Genomic DNA, 23511 nt, shown 5'->3' on the forward strand with positions numbered 1-23511 from the left:
GAGCCCAAAACCACAGGACAAGCACATGTGATGGGGATTAGAGGGTAGGGAACAGCTATAAAACCATGAAGGCGCAGATCTCACAGAAGCCTCGGGGAGCCCTCCAACATCTAGCACAGAGAGCCACTTGTCAACTTAGGTCCCTTTTTTCCCAATTGCCCCTATCCTAGGACCCCAAAGCACAGTCAGTGCTTTTTCCTTTGAACCTCAAAGGGGTCTCAAAATGAGTGTGCAAAGTCCATGAACACAACCTGGCTGAAAACAGATGACGCAACAAACCTACACTAACTGTCTGACAGTTAAATTCATGTTACAAAAAAACTAACTTTAAGATTTATTTTTGTAACTTTTGAAACAGAGAAAACAACACACTCTTGGGGGAAAGGTGAGGGTAGAGGAACAGGCCCTGGGTAGTGATCACAGCACCTGGAGTTTGAGAGGCCTGCCTAGGAGAGCCACACGCACTGCCACACAGCACAGGGACAGCTACTGCCTGAGGCTCCGCAGACCAGTTCCCGCCACACAAAGCCGCTATAGATCCGAGTCATAAAAATCCTCCAGCTCATCGTGAAACAAGTCCCACTCGTCCTCAGAGTCTGTCAGCTCGTCGTCCCCACCTGCAGCCAAAAGCATAAGCAACATCTCGCCCAGCTCAAAGGTGACAACCTCCTCTTCGTCGTTGTCAAAGGGGTTGTTCTCTCTCTCCTCAATGAGCTCCCAGAAGTGGCTCCTTCGTTGGGCCTGTAAGAAACAAGGCCATGATAGGGGTGGCACTGTCCAGCAGTGTCTTCTACCCTGTTGCTTATAAGGTGACCCGTGTGGCATAGAGGGGAAAGGGAGGAGGGAGGGCATGGCGGACCAGAGGTCTCCCTTAGTCAGCCTTGCCGGCGCCTCCCCTTTGGCTATTTGTAGCCAACATCTTAGGCTAGGACTCTGAGCACGCTCCTTTCCTACCCTCCCCCCATCTTCTGGGGGCTGACCTTGACTCTAGTCTCCCCGCACACGAGTGTCATTGTCCCCTACCCCAGTAGGTGTGCAGGACTCAACTGACAGTGTGCTCTTTCCCCTCCTGTAAAAAACCAGAGAGTTACCCGGTATCTGCTTGACGTTCCCACTTTCTGTCTCTGCGGCTCCTCTCTACGGCCATCAGGGTACGCATGCTTGTAAAAACAGTTCCCTCCAAATGGGCAGCTCCCACGTCCTTCATCAAAATACCTGCACGCCTTGTTGCTGGAAAGGAAAATATCGCAACCCTTATTCACAGTGGACTTCAGGCCTGGATCGACTCTCATCTGGGGCTTCTCTTTAACAGGGACAGAACCAAGACGTCAGTGCACAGCCCCCCAAGAGGTGTTCTTAGAAACATGCGCTCCAAACACGGACTAGAAACATCTCCGCTTAAATGTCCATGGTTTACCAGCACTAACAGCAAGTGACAATCTCTTAGAATCCCCAAACACAAGAATTCTTAAGTCGACTCTTAGGACGTGGAAGGAGCTGGAAGCCCCTGCCCAGGCTTTAGCTAGAGCGGAGACATCACGGTGACAGTCCCTCAGCATACACCAAGGGCTGTGTTAAAGTTAAAAGCACAAGACAAAGCGGGCAAGCAGTTATGGAGGTGACAGAGGAAGCCATTCTGCGCAGTAAGGGGGGGCGGGAAGCAGAGGAGGGTAAGGTGGCGCTGTGCTAGCCAAGTGAGCCCGCTGCGCATACCTCATGGCCTCCTTGTATTTCTGAATGAGTTTCTGCTTCTCTTCTTTCTCCTCCACCCAGTACTCACTTGGAATGACAAAGTTAGATGTGATCCGGCATTCGGGGCAGGACCTGGGGAACAATGAACAGGCTGCAGTGCACATCCCCTGAAGCCCTCTCTTCAAGACACACCCAGGTGTGTCGCCGAGACAGGTTAACTGACAGGCACAAGAGCATTAGCAGAAAGGGATTCCAGTCACAACTGACCCCTTCTTTGGAGTAAAGATAAACTCCTTCAGAATCAACTCGATGGCTAGCCAGTTTTTTAAAAAAAGATTTACGTAAAAAAAAAAAACAAAAAACAAAAAAACCCAAAAGAAGACATTTCACACAGACTCCTTCTTTCATTTAAATAAATTTATTTCTTGTAACTTTGCTCTGTTTGGATTATGTGGCTTTTGTTCAGTTATGAGAACAGTTTTAAAGGATGGTGGATTTTTTTTTTGGCTAGCTTGATGGATGGTATAAAAGTGGAAAGTGTAAAACACCAGGAGACATACATTCAGAGCTAGATGTTTGTTTCCGAAGCCTAGACTGTCTGATCCATTAAACACAATCTCCTTAAAAAGCACGAAGACTACTAACTGATACACAGGGTTTCCTCATTCAACTGAAATAGACAGACCACCTAACCTAGCAGCTAGCTGAGGTACAAAGAAGAAATCCCAACTACAACACCCAGGTTCATGATAAAATACATGCATTTAAATGTGGTCCTTCTGGCTGGAAGTTGGCACAAGATACTAAATTCTTCCCGAAAATAGAAAGCACAAACGAAGATTGGGGAGGAGTCTCACTTTATGATCTTGCTCTCAAATTGTTTAGCACTTCTCCACTTGCGAATACACTTGAGACAGTAGGTGTGGTTGCAGTTGGAGAGAATCCCAAAGCGACGCTCGCTGGGGTTGGCTTTCTCATAGACCACCTCCATGCAGATCCCACACACCATGTCCTTGCTGCGCTGAACAGCAAAAGAGAGCTCCATGTCCTTCTCATGGGCCTCAATGCAAGACTGGAAGAAGGGGAGAGACAAGAGGCACAGTGAGGCCACTGCAGTCCTGACCTGAGCCACAGGCAAGGTCCTGCCGAGGCGGTTTCCAGTCTGGCCTGGCTTTGCTTGTGCACAGGTCCACGCCCCGGCCGTGCTCACACTACAGTCTAGCAGGAGGACTGACTCAACTCCCAGTGTTTGAAAGATTATCCAGTTCTCTGCACCCCAGAGCTCCACCTCTCCAGGTCCCTATTAACTTCAGTGATGCTCTAGTTGCTGGGCAGAAAATGAAGGATTAAAGCCTTCATTTCAAAACGTTAAGATGCTGAACACTTGGGAGGTAGAGGCAGAAGGGGCAAGAGTTCTATAGGCCAGCCCCATGCTACATGAGACTTGGTCTCCAAAGAAAAAGAAAAGAGAGTTGGCTGTGGTGGTATACACCTTTAATCCCAGCACACGGGAGGCAGAGGCAGGCGGAGCTCTATGAGTTTAAGGTGAGCCTGGTCTACATTTCAAGTTCCAGGACAGCCAGGGCTATGTAGAGACCCTGTCTCAAAAGTGAAAACAAACAAGAAAAAAGTACTAAAGTAAATCTGAACAGGTACCAGGTGACAATGAAGTAGGGCACATTATTTCCATATCCCTTTAAAGGGGTGGTTTCAGTGGCTCGCTCATACTTGAGTCAGGAGGCAGAAGCAGGAAGAACCCAATATTCTGAGGTACAGTCAATCTGATCTATGCAATGAGCTCCTGGTCAGCAAGGGCAATGCCAAGAGACACGGTCCCTCAAAAATTAAAATTAAACACACACAAAACACTACAACAACTACTGAGACAATTCACACACACCACACAACCTGTGGTACTTTCAGAGGTACAACCACTGTTCTTCAATATTAAAGGCTTATCTTTTAAATTATGGGCTGGGGCCGTGGAAGTTGGAGCCCAGTGGAGCCTAGGAGTTGGCTCTCCGTGGGTTCTAGGTGGCTGTGAGTCAACAAGTGTGGGTGTTAGCAATCACCTCAGGTACTGTATAAGAAGGCTAAGCCACCTCTCCAGCCCCATGCTATATTCGGATGTGCTCATTACCCCTCACAACCCCATACTCAACAGGTGCTCCTTTTCCTTCAAAAAAAATCCCCATATCCATGGACAACCACTGTTCTGTGGTACACGAATTCTATGGCTTTGACACTAGGTTAATTGACTTATATTTTATTTCTGAGCAATATTCTGAATTGTCCTCAGCATCTATTTTCTTTACCCACCTCCACTCTGAGACTACATGGACAATGCTATTATCGAAGGACACTGGCCACACAAGCCTACAACCCACACATAAGCAGAGGGAAACAGCTCCTCAGAATTGCCCTTTATCTTCTACAAAGGGCATTTGTGAGCACAAATGAAACTTCAAAAGAAAACTGAGTGTAGGGCTGGAGAGATGGCTTGGCAGTTAAAAGCCCGGGCTGCTGCTTCAGTTCTCAAGACCCACAAGGCAGCTCCACAGCTCATTCCAGAAATCTGACACCTCTGGCCTCTGTGTAAACAGGGCAGCACTATACACCAGCCAGGCACTCAAAGTGCTAAGCAGAATTACTAGCTAACCCAGCCATTATACCCCCAAAGGTTATCAAACATAGGGCTAGCCTGACCTAGGAAGTCAGAAGACCTACCAATAGGCCTAGCAAACTAAGTTGAAGTACTGGGTTTCACATAGTGGAAGGAGAGAACACCACCCACGCTGTCCACTGACGTCTACATATATATGCTGTGACATACAACCCTCCTGACAATGAGTAAACTCATGTAACCAGCAATTTTTAAAGGACAGCTAAGATATAAAGACATATGTTCACAAAAACAAAAACACAATGAAACAATTCAAATATCCATCAAGTAATTAAACCCCACAGTGTTGAGGCTGGGAGGATTTCTCAGTAAATTGCTTATTGTACAAGCATGAGCACCTGGATTTGGGCTCTCAGTATGTGTATGAAAGCCAGGCACAGCAAGTGCATCTATAATCCTAGCGTTGGGATATGAAGACGACAGGCAGTTCAATTGGAGAGCTCCATATGGAGTGAGAGACCTTGCCTCAAAATTGAGGTAGAGATGAAGGAAGATACCTAATGTTAACTTCTGGCCTCTATGTAAGCATATCCACATATAAACACACACCCTGTATAATAACCATACAGTCAACATGCAACCACAAAATGAAGTATGGATACAGACTCCAACAGGGAAAATCTTAAAAAAAAAAAATCTAAATGAGACAAGCCAGCCCCTGAAGGTCATCCACGGAGTGATCCCAGCTACATAAACCGTCCAGAACTGGCAAGATACCAGAGCAGACCCACTGTTGCTAGGAGCTCAGGGAAAAGCAGAACAGAGGCCGACTACTAAGTGGATATAAGGTTCCTTTGGGGAATGAAAAGAATCTAATTTAGGATTATGGCAATGGCTAGACAATGCTATGAATATATTAAAAAGCAAGGAAATATGTGTTTCAAAAGAATTATAAGAAATATGAATCTCAGAAAAACTGTTAGTTAAAAAAAAAAGAAAAGAAAGAAAAACAAATCACAAAAAATAAAAAATAAAAAACCACGAACCACCTTTTAAATTCCATAGTCTGAGGTTCTGGAGAACTTCTCTTGTTAGGAAACCTGTATCTCCACAGCCAGGCTCTGAGGCCCTCTCACCTTTGGCCTCCACTATGCCTGGATTACATAGGTAGATCTTTGACAAGACACTCCATAAAAACGTGGAAGAAGTACATACATCGCCACTTATCGGCTCCTCATACTTAGCACAAGCTGCTCCGAGCACTTACTTTTATGTGCTGTGACCTCTGGGCAGCATCCATTGGGTGTAGGACCTGCAGGCCACACATGTCACAGGAGTCTCCGTGGAGATACACACAGTTTTCCCCATAGCGACACTCTCCCACTGCAGCATAGGGGCAAAGCTGCTTCTTTGTCTCCACCGTAGCTGGCTCCTTCTCTGACTCTTCCTTGGTCACTGAGCCCTGCGGGGGTGCTTCAGTGCAGGAAGGGGCAGCTGAAAATGTTTAAGATGGTAGTAAAGGTCCAAATACATAAGGCAATTATGAACTATAAGGTAACAGAGAATAATAAAAAAATTAAAAAAAAAAAAAAAGCTTTAATGAACCTAAAGTCAAGCCTACTGAACAAACTTTCATTTTTCCCCCCTTGGTTTTTTAAGACAGGATTGTCTCAGGGATTGACAGGATTGAAGCAGGCTGGCTTCAAGCTCACCCTCTGCCTACCTCAGAATACCCAGTGATGGGAATATAGGTACACGCCACCACTGTGCAGTTCGGTTTTGTTCTTTCTGGGAAGATCTGAATAACCCAGGCTGGCCTTGAACTCAGCAACCCTCCCACCTCAGCCTCTCTAAAACTGGCATTACAGGTATGTGGCACCAAGCCCAGTTCTGTATGTGGATTTCTTTAGAAGTGAAATGTAGTATTAGTATTGTTAGTAGGGGTAGATTAGGAGAATCAGGAGGTCAAGGTCATCCTTAACTGCTTAAGGAATCTCAACCATAGAGACCCTGTGTCAAAAAACATAACAAAAGACTGGCTGTGGCCGAGTGTGTAGCTGAGAGGGAAAGCATCTGCCTAGCATGTGCAAAGCCCAGGGTTTGATCCCAGCACCACCAGGAGCAGGCGGGGGACAGCATTCGGAGACACTTCAGTTTTTAAACAGGAATTCATTTTATTGTAGTTCAAAAAATTTCTTTGACTTCATCTTTAAATCTTAGATAACCCAATCTAACGTGCTGACAGTAGGTTAAGCTCACACACCGGACACGGGAGAGCTGGCACTGAGCTCACTGTGGCCTGTCATTTAGCCCTTTGATTGCAGTTTACAGGGTCCTCACAATACTTACTACGGCCACAGTAGGGCTGCCCAGGGACAAACTCAATGGCATTCACCCAGTCCTCTGAACCTGCTCCTACAGCTGCAAAGTTTGGGCTTCGTGTCTCAGCTTCGCCTGGATTCATTTCAGCAAGTGATCCAACACCAGAAGGGAGACTTGAGGAAGCAGCCAGGGGTGGTTTTGCACTCAGATCTGTAGCAGTCACTTCTTCCTGTTTCAGTGGCTTGCTGTGTTCGTATCTGACAGAGAGAAGCAAGCAGTTACTGTCGTGTTACATAGAACCCCCAGACTGTTCAAACTTCTGTGGGAGCGCGAGCGTGAGCAGCGGGCGCCTGTTGAGACTTATGCCTACTATGTGTAGAATCTGTAAGTGCGGTGTCCACAGGCCAGAAGACAGTATTTAGATCCCTAGGGCCAAAGTTAACAGGCAGTTGTAAGCTGCTTGGTAAGTGCTGGGAAAACCATGGTCAAGTCCCTCCAATAGCAAGCACTCTTAACTGCTAAGCTATCTCTCTCCAACCCCTAGATAACCTTGAGCTAGAGGGTTTGGCTACATAACTCAGGCTAGCCTGACACTCATTTTAGAACTCATGAGGGCTTCAAATGCAGGGATCCTCCTGCCTTAACCACTTATATGCTGGGATTACAGGCACACCAACAAACCTGACCTTGTCCTTTTCAACCCTGCAATGCTATGGATGGACTCTAGTCACAGCCTTGTGCACCGAGGCAAGGACTGAGCTATGCCCACAGCCCAGTACCTAACTTAAGTCTGGAGTGGAGCTCTGGACTCAGCGTGTCTAGGAACCCTCACTATAAAGGCAGGAGACCCAGACTTAGCAAACTTTACAGGGTCAAGTACAACTGGATGATGGCACATACCCACAATGTCAGCTACCTGGGAGACCGAGACAAAAGGATTCCATGTTTAGAGCTAGCCTAAGAAACTTGCTATAAATTGAGTTCCACTCCCCACCTGGCTCAAAGGTTAAGAGCACGGTCTGCTCTTCCAGAAGTCCCTAGTTCAATTCCCAGCAACCACATGGTGGCTTACAACCATCTGGACTGAGATCTGGTGCCCTCTGCTGGTCTGTAGGCATACAAGCAGGCAGAACGATGTATACAAAATAAATCATTAAAAAAAATTCTCTTAAAAAAAAAAAAAAAAAAAAAAAACAGCACTCTGGGAGGCAGAGGCAGGCGAATTTCTGAGTTCGAGGCCAGCCTGGTCTACAGAGTGAATTCCAGGGCAGCCAGGGCTATACAGAGAAACCCTGTCTCAAACAACAACAACAACAACAATAACAACAACAACAACAAAAGTATTTTCAAGCAATTATTTTTTTCTCACTACCTGGTAGTACTGAGTACACATGGGGAACTGTCCCGCCTAGCAGGAATGAAGCCCCCTTAGGAAAGAAAACCTTTAAAATGGTCACCAGTTAAACAGGGTAGCTGCAGCTAGTGCCTCTGCCACTACGTCAGAGGTTGTCCCACAAAAAAAATCTACATAAGCGAACTGAAGAATCTTTGTTATGAAAAGAAAAAGAATCTTAACTAAGTAGACACCAGGAAGGATTTTTTGTTTTGTTTTGTTTTTTGGATTTGATTTTGGATTTGGTTTTTTGGAGACAGGGTTTCTCTGTATAGCCCTGGCTGTCCTGGAACTCACTCAGTAGACCAGGCTGGCCTTGAACTCAGAAATCTGCCTGCCTCTGCCTCCCAAGTGCTGGGATTACAGGCGAGCACCACCAATGCCTGGCTCTACCAGGAAGGATAAAAAAAAAAAAAAAAAAAAAAAGAAATGAGACAAGAAAAGCTATGGCTAACAAGACAGCTGCAGAGCAACACACATGCACGCATGCACACACCGAGGTGCAAAGTTAAGCATTCAGAAAAACATACTTGTGCACACAAAATAAAATTCAACTACAAGAAAAAAAAGGGCTGGGTGTTTGTGTGTGTGTGGTGAAAGAAGAAGAAGAAGGAGAAGGAGGAGGAGGAGGAGGAGGAGGAGGAGGAGGAGGAAGAGGAGGAGGAGGAGGAAGAAGAAGAGAAAGAAAGAAGAAGAAAAGAAAGAAGAAAAGAAAGAAAGAAAGAAAGAAAGAAAGAAAGAAAGAAAGAAAGAAAGAAAGAAAGAAAGAAAGAAAAAGAAGAAGAAGAAGAAGAAAAGGGTAAAATACAGAAACCTGTATGCGAATCTTTGAAGAGCATGGACTGACACTATATATAGTCTTCTACCAAAATTCAAGTAAGAATGGCTTTGACATCTTAAAATGGCTTTTAAAAGCACATCTTTCTTCTTTTCTTCTCTTTATTATTTTCAGTTTTTCAGAGTTTCTCTGTATAGCTTTAGCTGTTCTGCAACTTGCTTTGTAGACCAAGCTGGCCTTAAACTCAAAGATCTATGCCACTACACCGGGCTCAAGGCACATCATTTAATACACTTAACATCATGTATTTAGTAAATTAATACATTTGTAAAAGTAAGTTGTAGAAAATTCAAAATTCAAATTGTAGTGGCCCAAGATAAAGCTGCAATTGCAACATTTGGTCTGTGCAATCGATGGCTTATCTTTTGCATAAGAAACTGTCTTGAGTCACCAAAAAAATGTACACACCTGCCCTTAGAGAGTACCAACCCAGCCTGTGAAGATTCTCACGTCCACTAGACACAAGAGCCATTGACAGAATTTGTTATACAGCTAATAAGTTATAAGGGTATGTCACAAAATTGCCAATTCTTTTACAGTGTGTTAAGTGATAAGTTAATACAGAGAGAACAGATGCATATCAAGCTTTCTTCCATATTCTGTACTAACATAGTATAGTTTTCTATTTAAAGTACTTTAATGAGGACTGGCAAGATGGCTCAGCCCAGTGGATAAAGGTGCCTGCCACCAAACCTGACCTGAGCTTAACTCCTGGGACCCATGTGATGGAGGGAGTTGATTTGTCTAAGTTTCTAAGTTGTCCTCTGACGTCACTCTAGTTGTACCTTTCCATCATTCTGTCCTGTGGTCTCCACAGCTCTCTGCTTCCTTCAATTTCCATTCTTCTCTCCAAGGCACTGGAGGTCGGAACTCAACTGACTGGAACTGACCTCCCCTCAGTGAGCCTTGTCTAGAACATCTACAGAAACTGTCCTGCACAGAACTGCTCATTCGGCATAAAGGATGGCACCCTCACATCTCCTTCCTTAGGCAGTTTAAAGACTAACCACAGGCTCAGATGCCAAGGGACCCATTTTTTTTTTCAAGACAGGGTTTCTCTGTATAGCCCTGGCTGTCCTGGAACTCACTCTGTAGACCAGGCTGGCCTCAAACTCAGAAATCCGCCTGCCTCCCAGAGTGCTGGGATTACAGGCATTTGCCCCCATCGCCTGGCTTAAGGGATCCATTTCTGACCCTGAACAGTTAGCTAGGAGGGAGGGAGGGGCTTACCTTTTACCGCATCCTTACTGGTTTTCTAACAAACCCAGATAAGGGTGACTTCCAATCATTTGTGCTATCAATCCAACAGCTATCAATATGTTGGTCTATCTGTGCATGTACCTACCATCCATCCATCTACTTATCTGTATATGTCTGAGATACTTAGACTATAAGTCTGTCTTAGTGTAGTTATCCTTTCATCCATCTACCCACCCACCCATCCATCTACCCATCTGTATGTGGCTATGACACTGGCTACAAGTCTTACCTAGTGTGGTGATTTCAAATAGATCCAAGATGATCCCCCCAAAGCGGAGACCAATACCTCCTCCCTTCAGTATGGGTGGACTTATTGACTTTGTCCAGATGTTAGTGAAAGTGACAATGTTGTGACTTCTGAGACTAGGTCATAAAAAGGTATTGTATTGGGGGCTGGTGAGATGGCTCAGGGTTAAAACCACTGACTGTTCTTCTGAAGGTCCTGAGTTCAAATCCCAGCAACCACATGGTGGCTCACAACTATCTATAATGAGATCTGATGCCATCACCTAGTGCGACTAAAGACTTAACAATAAAAAAAAAAAAAAAATCTTTGGGCCAGAGTAAGAGGGGCCCGAGTGAGCAGAGGTCCTGAGTTTAATTCCCAGAAACCACATGATACAGATGGCTCACAACCGTCTGTACAGCTACAGTGTACTCATATACATAATCAATCAATAAATCTTTAAAAAAGGCATTGTATCTTTGCTGGGCCTTCTTTTTTTTTTTTTTTAAGATTTTTTATTTATTATTATATGTGAGTACACTGTAGCTGTCTTCAGACATCCCAGAAGAGGGTGTCAGATCTCCTTACGGATGGTTGTGAACCACCATGTGGTGTCTGGGATTTGAACTCAGGACCTTTGGAAGAGCAGCCAGTGCTCTTATCCACTGAGCCATCTCTCCAGCCCCTGCTGGGCCTTCTTGACTGCTAACAATAAGTACTTTCCAAATCATAAGCATTTTTAGAATAGTATGAATAATGCTACTAGAATTATATGCAAAAAACTACCAGAATGATCTATTTTCATTCTTCAACCCACCCTTAACCAAAGAGTTTATAAATAAATCCTTACCTGCAGCGGTCTCCATAAACACAGTACCCTCTTTGAAAATACTTGCACACTACACCATATGGACTGTCTGAGAGGTCATGAGAGTATCGACAGTTAGCTCCTTCCTTACAAACCCCATGCATAAAATATCTGTAAGACAAATAACCAGAAATCTAGATTAGAAGACTAAACCCAACTCTCAAATTCATTAGCACCAGTCTCCTGGTGTGTCACAGCAATGGACACAATCAGCCTAGAAAACACATTTAGGTCAACAGTGGGGAGCACACAGATCAAGGTAGCTGCCCCAAAAGAAAGACTATCCTTATACAGGGTTCCTTTTCTGAGCAGGTGGGGGATAAACCAGGGCCTCATACACACAAGCACTATTTCACTAATCTCTGTCCTCAGCACCCCCAGTTTTAAACATCTATCTTATTCACTGAAGGTCAATTCTGGCCACTGCTCTTGTTTTACAGCCCTAGAGGGGTGGGTAGCTTTGTATTTTTTACTAACTTTAGTCCTGAACCATGACTATCTGCAAAGCACATCAAAGAAAGAAATCACATAGGAGCTGGAGAGATGGCTCCATTGTTAAGAGCACTGACTGCTCTTTCAGAGGTCCTGAGTTCAATTCCTAGAAACCACATCGTGGCTCACAACCATCTGTAATGAGATCTGATGCCCTCTTCTGGGGTGTCTGAAGACAGCAACAGTATCAAGAAAAAGAAAGAAAAAAAGGAAGAAAGAAAGAAAGAAAGAAAGAAAAAAAGGAAGAAAGAAAGAAAGAAAGAAAGAAAGAAAGAAAGAAAGAAAGAAAGAAAGAAAGAAAGAAAGAAAGAAAGAAAGAAAAGAAAAGAAAAGAAAAGAAAAGAAAGAAAGAGAGAGAAAGGAAGAAAGAAAGAGAGAGAAAGGAAGAAAGAAAGGAAGGAAGGAAGGAAGGAAGGAAGAAAGAAAGAAAGAGAGGGAGGGAAGAAGGAAGAGAGAGAGAGAGAAAGAAAAAAAGAAAGGAAGAAAGAAAAGAAGAAAAGAAAAGAAAAAGAAAAAAAGGGCCGGGCGGTGGTGGTGCACGCCTGTAATCCCAGCACTCTGGAAGGCAGAGGCAGGTGGATTTCTGAGGCCAGCCTGGTCTACAGAGTGAGTTCCAGGACAGCCAGGGCTATACAGAGAAATTCTGTCTTGAAAAAACCAAATCCCCCCCCCAAAAAAAACAAAAAAGAAACCACGTAGACACATAGACTACAAAGTGTCAGACTACCAGTTATGTTCAACTTTGTTAAGGAAACACTTTTAGTTCCTTAAAAGCCACACATGGAAAAAAAGCAAAATTAGGTCAGCAACTTTAATAGGTAGACATAAGATTAGCAGTTTCTAGACACCAACAAACAGCGACATCATTAAGTGAGCATTTGGTAGACATATGAACTCAGACCCTATCAGCCCTACCTAGTGCCTACTGCTGCTCTAGATTGCAATGTAGATGAAGAAGCTGCAAGGGTTATTATACAGCCACCCCCCCCACACACATCTGCACATTACTGCTGCCAGAGTCCAGTTTCCTATTCCCTGGATCTCTGAGCAGGCCATTAAAGGTTACTTTTTGGCAAGCCAGAGAAAGATAGTAACTGTTTCTTGGGTGTAACTTTGGTTGGTGTTGCAGAGGACTCTGTTGTATGCTTCAGCCACAGCTCTTAGAGTGTGGAGATGTTTGCCACAATGCACACTCCACTAAACTGAATGCTATAGTATATTAGAACTCAGCTGCTGCTGAGTGGTGGTGGCGCACGCCTGTAATCCTAGCACGCTGGGAGGCAGAGGCAGGCAGATTTCTAAGTTCGAGGCCAGCCTGGTCTACAGAGTGAGTTCCAGGATAGCCAGGGCCACACAAAGAAACAAAGAAACTCTGTCTCAAAAAAAAAAAAAAAAAAAAAAAAAAAAAAAAAAAAAAACCTCAGCTGCTAAAAGCACATACTACTTACTACTCTTGCAGAAAACATTAAGTTCAGCTCCTAGCACCCATGTCCGATGGGCTCACAACCAATAATCCAGCACCAGATCTGAGGCCTCTAGGCCCTGTAGGTAGTGTGCACATACATAGCCCACAAACTGACAACTTTAAAAAAAAAATCTGACAAGCTAGAAATAAAGGCTTGGGAACATAGAGTTGTACAGTACTTGCCTAGCAAGTACTTATGTCCCTAAGCTCTGGGTTCAATTCCCAGTACCCTAAGCACTACATCATCTCTCCAGCCCTGACACATCTCTTTTTTTTCTTTTAGGACAGGATCTCAGCATGTATCCTTGGCCTCCTGAAAGCTAGGATTAAAGATGAACATCACCTCACCTGGCTGATGTCTATAGTTATGCATACCCTGTATCGCAGAGATACTTTTAAGTTCCTAGTGAGGAACATTATGGTTTATTCTTTCTCTGCCTTTCCTATGGTACCTATCTATCTAGAAGACACCTAAGTGCCATGGTAACTCAAGGGGATTCCTGAGTTCAAGACTAACCTGGCATACACAGTGAGACCCTGACTCGCCACTTCCCAAAACACCCACTGTGATTGGTAAATAATAAACTTCAGAAATTGGGTGTGGTGGTGCATACATTTAATCCCAGCTAGGGCTTGGGAGGCAGAAGTGGGCAAATCTATGAATTTAAGGCCAGTCTAGTCTACACAGTGAGTTATAGAAGAGCCAGAAATACAGTGAGAATCACTCTCAAAAAACAAAAATAAGTAAATTTCATCAGGAATTGCCGCAGTTGGGTAAGGGATTTTTGGAACCTCTCTGGTTTAAAGGTACAATGTATTCCCAAAGTCCAATTGGCCACTCTAGGAGGCAGGGTGATTGGGGAAAACAAAAAGCAAAGCTTGGGGCTGGGATGAAGCTCGATTGGTAGTGCTTGCCTAGCATACGCCTAGGAAATTCTGGGTCCAATTGCCAGCATTACATGAAATAGGCTCACATGATGGTGAATGCCTGTGGTTCTCTTTCTCGGGTGATACAGGAAGATCATAAGTTCTGTCAAAAAAAAAACAAAACTTAAAACAACACCACCAAAAAAAAAAAAAAAAAAGTACAATCTGGAGTTCCGGGTTCTGGGTCATCCTCAGTAACCCAACTACCTAACTCAAACAAAACAAAATCAAACACAAAACAAACGCCAGAACCAGTTGTGGTGTCACATGACTTTAAGACTTTAATCACAGGATTTGGTGACAATGTGGGGTCTCTGAGTTTGAGGCAAGCCTGGTCCCACAATAGCCAGGGCCTCACAGAAAAGTCCTGTCTCAGAAACAAACAGCCTGGAGAGATGGCTCAGTGGTTAAGAGCACTGGCTGCTCTTCCAGAGGTCCTGAGGTCATTCAATTCCCAGCAACCACATCGTGGCTCACAACCATCTATAATGAGATCTGATGCCCTCTTCTGGGGTGTCTGAAGACAGCAACATGGTATGTATGTATGTATGCATATTACAAGGAGGAAAGAAAGAAAAGTTGCTTAGAATCTTTGTATTATTTATTTCAAGATCTACATAGTAATGTAGTATGCTATGTAGTAATTAAAAAGTACTGTTCAGGAGCTGGAGAGATGGCTCCTCTTCCAGGACTGAGGTTTGACTTCCAGTGCCTACATGTTGGCTCACAACTCTTCAGACAATCTCTTCTGGTTTCCATGGTCTCTGGGCACACAGGTGGCACAGACACACATTCATGCTAAACACATAAAATAATTAATTTCCACATTAGAAGCTGAAGAGCTAGATAGATGGCTCTGTGGTAAGAACATGTACTGCTCTAGTAGAGGCCTCCATTTGATTTGCCCCACCCATGGGGGGGGGGCAGCTGCTGCTGACTCCAGCTCCAAGGGACTGACTGAGGCCTCTGGCCTCTTTGTACAGCCACACATCATTCACGTGGACGGACACACACAAAATAAAAATTAAAATAAACCTTGCCATTTCTACATACTGACTTCCAGGCCAGCCAAGGCTACATAGTGAGACTGCCTCAAAAAGCCAATAAACAAATATTAACTGTCTTAGTCCACACTCCAGGCAGCTAGCAGCAAGCACTGATTCCTCTCCAACTGAGAGCCAGCCTGTTGGTGGCAGCACACACAGCTTCGCAGCAGGCATTTGTTTCTTAGGCAGCACAAACAAAACACAAAGAGAACTTCAAGATCATTAACAGTAGCTAATGAGCAAGTGAGGCTCTGTAATTACAAACGAACACTAGCTGAGTGAGGTGGTCTATCGTCAAGCAGGCCTGCAGAGCCACGCGGTGAGACCCTGTCTCAAAAAGCTCTTACTCCTGCTTCCTGCTTGCTTTTCTCTTGCCCTCTTGGGCTCCTCTCTCTCCCCCTCTCTCCACGTGGTCATGGCCGGCCTCTACTTTACTCTCTCCCTTTCTCAGCCTCTACTACCCTTTAACCACACCCCCATGTCCTAAATAAACTCTATTCAGTACTAACAAAGACCCCTTGCTGCTTCAGCAGAGGACCCAGGGTGGCTCACAACCATCTGTAATGGGATCTTAAGCCCTCTTCTGGCCTCAGTGGCTACAGTACAGATACATACATTCGGGCAAACACTCATACACGTTAAAAGTATAATCTTTTTTAAATTAAAAAACGGGATGTAGGGATGGCTCCTGGTTAAGAGCACTGCTGCTCTTCAAGGCCATAAGTCATATTTTTAGCACCTATGTATAGATTAGTCTATACCTGCAGCTCCAAGAACCCAAGGCCCCATTCTAGTGTGCAGATATACAGACAATACACCCGTAGATACAAAGCACATAAATAAATTAAAAACAAGACAACAACAACAAAACATTCTTTTCTAAGCAAATAACTTTAAAGAGAACTATGTCCTAACATAGAAAACTCTTCAGGGGTGCAGATGTCTTAGTGGTGCAGTCTGGATCCCAGCACTCACCTGGGCAGTTCCCAACAGCCTGTAACTTCAGCTCACGGGGTACTCTGACACCTCCAGGGGCACTGATACCCATATGCAGACACCATGCATTCTCAAAATCAGGTGTTGCTGTCAAGCTCACTTGAAATACTTAAATAAGGTACACTTCTGCAGTTAACTCATATAGTACATACTCAATGCAAGTCGTCTCCCTTTAGCAACTACAAGTGTACTTTAAAAAGACTCGCCGGGCAGTGGTGGTGCACGTCTTTAATCCCAGAACTCTGGGAGGCAGAGGCAGGCGAATTTCTGAGTTCGAGGCTAGCCTGGTCTACAGAGTGAATTCCAGGACAGACAGGGCTACATAGTGAAACCCTGTCTCGATAAAACCCAATTAAAAAAAAAATACTCACAAGCTTCATAGGATGAGTTCATGTTTATAAGGAAACAATTTCTACATTTTAAAGATTTTACTTATTTATTTTAGGTGTATGGATGGTTTTGCCTGTATTGTGTGCCAGAAGTACCCATGGAGGCCAGAAGAGGGCGCTGGATCCTCTGGAACTAGCGTTACAGTTAGTAGTCAGCACCATACAGGTGCTGGAAAGCTGACTGGCTCCTCCGTAAAAGCACTAGCTCACTTGGCACTGAGCTGTCTCTCCAGAACCACTGTACCTTTTTTTTTCCCCATTAAAATAAAAGCAGAAAATCCTTACAAAGTCATATAAAAGAGATTTTTCATTTAAGCATATCAACATCTATTGGAGCATTTACTAGTGTTCTATGCTGGGCAGAGGAAAAGCCCTGCAAGGTATGATAAAACAGAACTCTGCTCTCAAAGCTCAAAGTCTAGATAGAACAAAGATTTCATAGTTGTTATTCCTCTGTTGAAAAGAAAAAGACTTTAAGAGAGATTGTGTTGGCAGTTAGAACAGAAAACAAGGCCAGCATTTATGCCCAAGGCATATCAAATAATCTGTGGTTTCTATTTGTAAAGATGGGTGACCCCTATGCTACCAACGCTGGGTTGGTAGCTGGGAATTGAACTCAGGACCTCTGGAAGAGCAAGCAGCCAGTGCACTTAACTGCTGAGACATCTCTCCAGCCCAAGGACAGCCTTGTTTATACAGGAAGTTCCAGCCAGCCAGTGCTTTGTAATGAGACTCCATCTTGACTCACCCGCTCCAAAGTGCAAGGAATTAAAAAATATAGAGGTATGTAATCCTGAAGTCTTTTCCTTTCTATTTTGCAGGGGTGGGAAGTTAACTATGCCCAGAATGCCTCTGCAGCTAAAATAGACCTCGAATTCCTGATGTTCTGCCTCAGCCTTCCAAGAACACTATTACAGATATGAGCCCCCATGGGAGTGAGACTTTAAACTTGCTTCTTGTTTTGCTTTTTTTTTTTTGCGTGTGAATACATGTTGATATATGTGCCACAGTGCATGTGCAGAGGCTGGAAGACAAGCCACTTCCTGGGAATCAGGGCAAACACCCTTGCTACCCAAGCTATGGCACCTTGTTCATGGAAAGCTCTTCATACTGTGTCTTTTACATCATCTATACGATATTCCTGCCCTGTGGAGCCCTGGACTGGCACATGGATTGCCACATATCCCAGGCTAGCTAGAACAAGATTCTTCTCTCTTAGCCTCCCCAAGCCAGAATACTCAAAGAATATTTTGTGTTTGTGTGCATAACCAGGTGTTTTCCTCTATTATTTTGATTTATTATTTTTTTCTTTTTAGAGACAGGCTCTTTGACTGAACCTAGAGCTCACTGTGCGGGCTTTTATAAGGATGTTGGAGTTCAGAATTCAGAAGCTCATGCTAAAGCAGGACCCTTCTCCTGAGCCAACTGGGTCTACATCCTTCAAAAAGAATTTTTTTTACACTTAAATGTAGTGATTCCACAAACAACTGCTACGGGTAAGACCTAGAAAACTCCATTAATTCAGTGACCCTTAGGGATCTGGGCTTGGCATTTGTTTGTAACTCAGCATTTAAAATCAAGGTCCTCCCTGGCCACCTTGGAAGCTCAAGCTCACCCTGTGCTAAGTGAAACCCAAGTTTATTTTTTAAAGACCCTAAACTGGGCATCATGGTGGAGGCCTTTAATCTCAGCAGAGGCAGGTAGAGTCTGAGATAGAGCCAGCCTGGTCTACAGAGTTCCAGGATAGCCAGAGCTACTCAGGGAAACCTTGTCTCAACAAAGGAAACAAAAAAAATTAAAAAAAAAAAAAAAACATAAAAAAGGCCCTGAATGGAGGCTAGAATAGTGTGCTAAGGAGCTAAAGAGGAAATGGAGAAAGAAAAAACGGAAGCAGGGGAGCTTCAAGTTTATCTCATCGCCAAAGCTACCTCCCCGTGGAGCAGCTACAGCTAGAGATGTCCATAATCTCAGCACTAGATGGAGACAAAATCGGAAGGATCAACAAGTCCCAAGCCATTCCGGTTATATTAGCCCCTTCATATCTCTCTCTCTCTCTCTCTCTCTCTCTCTCTCTCTCTCTCACACACACACACACACACACACACTCCTCAGAAGAATAAAGAAGGGGCGGAGGCAAGACATCTTTGTTGATACGATGAAGGCTCAGTTTGATTCCTGGAAGTCACATAAAAATGAAAGACACTAAAATTGCCCTTCCAATTTTAGTCTACCTCTCCACAGGTGCAGAGGGAACAACCACCCCACCCACACCTCCACATTATAAAATAAATTAAGGAAAAATGTTAACTGGACAATAATGGCTCATCCTTTAACCCTAGCACTCAGAGACAGAGCCCAGTGGATCTCTGCAAGTTCCAGGCCAGACAGATCTACAGGGCTAATCCCAAGACAGCTATGGCTACATAAAGAGACACTGTCTTGAAAGAGAAGAGAGCGGGGCAGTGACGCACGCCTTTAATCCCAGCACTTGGGAGGCAGAGGTAGGCGCATTTCTGAGTTCCAAAGTGAGTTCCAGGTCAGCCAGGTCTATACAGAGAAACCCTGTCTCGAAAAAAACAAAACAAAACAAAAAAAAAAAAAAAGAGAGAGGGGGGGGGGAAAAGAAATTTTGAAACAAATGTATAAAGTTGCAGGCATCTGACAGGATGATAATGAAATCAGTTATGAAATGTTATTTGGTAATGGATATTCAGAACTAGACTAGATGAAGATAGTAGATGAAAGAAAAAAAAAAAATCAAGGTATTTAAATTTTCAGTATCAGCCCGGGTGGAAACACTATCCTAGCACTAGGAGGGCAAAGGCTGGAAGATGGAAGTTCAAAGCCAGCCTGATCAATGTAGCAGTGTCAAGACAACCAGGCCTGCAAAGCTGGACCTTGCCTCAAAAAAGAACAGACCGAGGGGAAAGCTTTAATCTGACGTTATTAAATGCGTTACAGGAAAGATTGGAAGGCTGGGTATTCTTTAATTTCGGAGTTAATATCAACATCGAGTTCTTCATTAGGAATAGCCTTTTAGCATTTACGTATAATAAACTGTCCTTGTCGGGCTTAAAGTGACATTTCCTTCTAATTTTTTTAGCCGATAGAAAAGCGTACAGTCCTTCCTGGTAATTAAATCAATATAGTCGGGCGTGGTATCATCTCACTCCTGCAGTCCCGCACTAGGGACTGGCAAAAACAAGAGGATTGCCGAAAATTCTAGGGCAGTCAGCCTATATAGGTCAACCGGGGCTACACTGCAGGACTGTCTCAATAACCCCCCTCCCATTGTTAATACAAACAATCCTCCAACGTTTATAGCTGGGAGAAAAAAATTTCACGTGCGTACTGTCTAACTGCCACCTGATCGTACATCCTCCAAATAATTTCGTCTCGCTTACCAAACAAGAACCAAACCTCTCTCCTCGGATCTCCTTTCTCGCAAAGAGGAACGCCGCTCAAAGGGACAGTAATAATAATGGCAGTTCATAAAATCAGGGTTGGAGGAGCCTAACGCCGGCTCCGAACGCTCGGTTCGGAGACAAAGCTCGGAACCGCCGACCACCGACCGACTTACATACAAAGGCATACAAAAGCGGCTGCTCCCGGCGGGGCGGGGGTGAGCGGCGCAGAGAGCAGAAAAGACGTTACAAACGGATAGCCCGGCGCGGAGCCCCGGGGCCGGCCGAGCTCGCCGGGACCCTGGGAGGGTCTCAGGGCGCACCGAGGGTCGTTAGAGCCCGATTCGCATCGGCGAGCTCGCGCCGCATCCCCGAACCTGTGGCGATGGAGGCCAGGGCGGGGACACCGGTCCTCTCAGCACGCACCGGGGCGCCGCTGGGCGAGGGGAGGTGACGGGACCGCTCCGCAGTCCGAGCCCGCAGTCTGAAACCCGCAGCGATGCCGCGGCCAACCTCTGCAGAGGCTGACGCAGAGATGCCGTGCGGGCGGGCAGCCGCAGCAGGGACCCCGCGACGCCCGCCTCCGCCTCTCGCTCGGCCCCGCAGCCCCCGCCCTCCGCCGCGCCACGCAACGTCCTACCTGCAGGTGACCTGTTTCGTCCAGCCGCCGCCGCTGCCGTCGCTGCCGCCGCCCCCTCCTCCCGCCCCCGGGGACGGGGCAGCGACTGTGGGGATAGAGGTGAGGGAGGCCGCTGCCACCGCCGCCGCTGCCGCTCCTGCTCCTGATGTTGTGGCTGTTGTTCCGGGAGCCGCAGCCTCCGCCATTACTGTTTATCCCACACAGCAATGGCCCCGGAACTTCCGGGATCACATAGTTCCGGTCCGGCAGAGAAGGAGAAGACAGCGAAGGGAGGGGAGGGGAGGGGAGGGGAGGGAGGGGAGGGAGGCCGAGGAGCCCGAGAGCTCCGCGCCAGTCCCGCGCCAGTGTCACCGCGTCTCCGAGCGCTCTGGTCTCGGGGACTGCGGGCTCCGCTGGGCGCCCGCGGCCCTCCTCCGGCGACGCTGATTGGTGGGGACTCAGGCTCCGCCCTAAGGGGGCGGGGCCGCGCTCTTAGCCAGGTACGTTCAGATGGTCTTGGTCACAACCATCAGAGGACCACAAGTGAGGACCAACCTCAACCAATGGCTGATAGTACAAGCGCAAGGTAGAGGAAGGCCTGGGGGTGTGTCTGCTCCTTCCCTAGTATGAACTGGACACCTACTGTGTTGGGATCTGTTTCCTTCTCTCTCGCAATGACAGTAGCCACTGTATCACAGGAACTGTCAAAATCCGTGCTGATGGAAGTGCCAAGTGGGCCTGTTGGCAGACATCTTGGAATCCCAGCAATGTGAAGGCTTGAGTATCACAATGACTTCAAGTTTGAGGCCAGCCCGGGCTACCTAGGCCCTGTCAATATAATAGTAGTGTTGTAAATAAATATGTGAGGTAGCCTATGTTTGTAATACCAGCTCTTGGGAAGCTAAAGGAAAAGAGTTTGGTTTTTGCACCCAGACAGGGAACTGAGGTGCATATTTTACATATCAAAGCAGATTTGGCCTCCACGTCCTCCCAGCATCCATTTAGCCCCTTATATATAGCACACCCTGTCCCCTGCCTTGAACTTTCCAGCCCAGGTGCTAGGCTGTCCTTCTCCCAGAGGCTCCTCCCGGTATATTCCAGACATGCTGATGCTGATCTGTCCCTTCTCTCCTCTGTGCTTGCAGGCCCTTTCTCTCATCCTCCCTTACCCCATCCTTCCCCGTGGAGACTCCGGAGGCCAGTGAACTAGACTGCCTGAGAGCAGCCTCCCATTAAACCTGCCTTTAATATAATCTAATCTGATTTGAAGTGGCTCATTTCATCAACATCAGAGAAATAACCTATCAAAAAGTATCACAGAGCCCGGCGGTGGTGGCGCACGCCTGTAATCCCAGCACTCTGGGAGGCAGAGGCAGGCGGATTTCTGAGTTCGAGGCCAGCATGGTCTACAGAGTGAGTTCCAGGACAGCCAGGTCTACACAGAGAAACCCTGTCTTGAACCCTCCCCAACCACCAGCCCCCCCCCCAAGAAAAGTATCACATGCTTGAGGCCAGCTTGGGCTACACTGCAAGAATCTGTCAATAAACATAGAGCCTTCAATCAAGGGCATGTTCCCTAGGACTGGCTCCCAGCAACTAGGCCCATTCTGCTAAAGTTTCCACCATCAGGTTGTATTCCACTGATGAGGTCAGTACTGTCATGAAACAATCATTTTTCCAAAACTCTATCTTCTAAACATAAAGCACTGGAGACCAAAACATATCACATGAACTTCTGAGGAACATTTTAGATCCAAAGTTCTCTCCCTCCCTTTCCCTCCTCCTCAATATCTAGACATGGCTGGACTTCAGTGAACAAAAATCTGCTTCCCAAATACTGAACCCTGGGATTTAAAGCCCTCACCACTGTCCCCCTTTATTTTACTTTTAATCTTTAAGATTTGTTGCACACTTATTGGGGAGGTAGCATAAACGTTAACAAACATTCAATGGAAACATTCTTGTCACTATAGTCATTCAAAGGGACAGGTCTTAGCCCTCTGGGGTGTTGGTGTCAAGACTTCATATGTTGGAGTCTCCCACATCTGAGCCAATTACTAAGCAAAGGAAAAGACTGTCATATATTCTGAGTGGACAGGGTATCCGGTTTCACATTGTGTTGTGGTTTTACCGTCCACTCCCTGGCCTTCTAGTGTCCACAGACACCTGGGAGGCAAAGAGGAAAAATCAGTCAGCTTTCTTCCACATAGGCTTCTAGAGGCCTCTCTATTGCAGCAGCCCTGAACGGCAGGAAAAGCTGTTCCACAGGAGGATGCAACTGGGGCTCATGGGATACTTGCAAAACTCTGGCCAGAATAAAACCCCTCCAAAGAGAGCCCTGCTCCCACGTCTCTCCCAGAAGCCTTTGAGGCTATAGAGCAGCACTGACAGCATCGAGTAAGTCTGACAAAAGCACCAAGGTTTCACAAGGACAGGAGTGGACCTTCCAAACATGGGGAAAGGCTTCTGCTTCCTCTCCTTGCAGTATCAATGACCAGGGCACAGGCAATCCACAATCAATTTTGAATACAGGCACCCCCTTCATTTTTTTTAATCAATTCAAAAGTTTATCAGACACAGAAAAAAACCTGATATCTCACAGTCAATACTTATGTTCCTAGTAATAATATACTTGAACAAAGAATCACTGTACTTTTGGCCTAAGATGTGTTGTGGAATACATGAATGAGTGACCTTGCCCAAAATGTTCAACCTAAACAGAGAAGTGATTGACAGAAAACTCACCACCAGGACCGGAACCAGCCAGCGTTGGGCCATGGGGAATCTTGTGTAGCATCGCCACATCCACTCAGCTCAGTCCTAGCAGAGGCTGTGGAGCCTGCACTCCTGGTTCCACAGCCGACATTTTTTTCCCTGCCTGACCAGAGAGCTCCTTCGCCCATGCCCTGCTGCTTTGCTGGAGAAAAGCCATGAGGAACCCACATTGATGC

General features: G+C 45.7%; 1 protein-coding gene and 1 non-coding gene across 5 annotated transcripts; both read right to left on the reverse strand.

Annotated features, from left to right (window-relative positions):
- Nucleotides 1-322: 322 nt before the first annotated feature.
- On the reverse strand, nucleotides 323-20861 carry Mkrn1 (makorin ring finger protein 1). Of its 4 annotated transcripts, none has more exons than XM_052173500.1 (8): nucleotides 20582-20861; nucleotides 11205-11333; nucleotides 6665-6894; nucleotides 5583-5809; nucleotides 2550-2764; nucleotides 1714-1824; nucleotides 1092-1230; nucleotides 323-741 (listed from the first exon to the last, which is right to left on the reverse strand). In XM_052173500.1, exons 1-8 carry the CDS (start codon nucleotides 20764-20766, stop codon nucleotides 532-534), a joined length of 1446 nt encoding a protein of 481 aa, XP_052029460.1. In that variant the 5' UTR covers nucleotides 20767-20861; the 3' UTR covers nucleotides 323-531. The 4 variants fall into 4 exon arrangements, with proteins under 4 accessions (XP_052029460.1, XP_052029463.1, XP_052029462.1 ...); XM_052173503.1 differs by lacking the exon at nucleotides 20582-20861 and adding an exon at nucleotides 20319-20342; XM_052173504.1 differs by having other exon boundaries at nucleotides 516-741; nucleotides 1781-1824.
- Nucleotides 20862-22964: 2103 nt separating this feature from the next.
- LOC127679498 (small nucleolar RNA SNORA71) lies at nucleotides 22965-23094 on the reverse strand. The gene has a single exon (XR_007976803.1). It is a non-coding gene; the product is annotated as a small nucleolar RNA SNORA71 (small nucleolar RNA).
- Between the last annotated feature and the right edge of the window lie 417 nt (nucleotides 23095-23511).

The sequence above is a fragment of the Apodemus sylvaticus genome, chromosome 2 (genome assembly GCF_947179515.1).
Source record: "Apodemus sylvaticus chromosome 2, mApoSyl1.1, whole genome shotgun sequence".
In the NCBI taxonomy this organism is placed as follows: Eukaryota; Metazoa; Chordata; class Mammalia; order Rodentia; family Muridae; genus Apodemus; species Apodemus sylvaticus.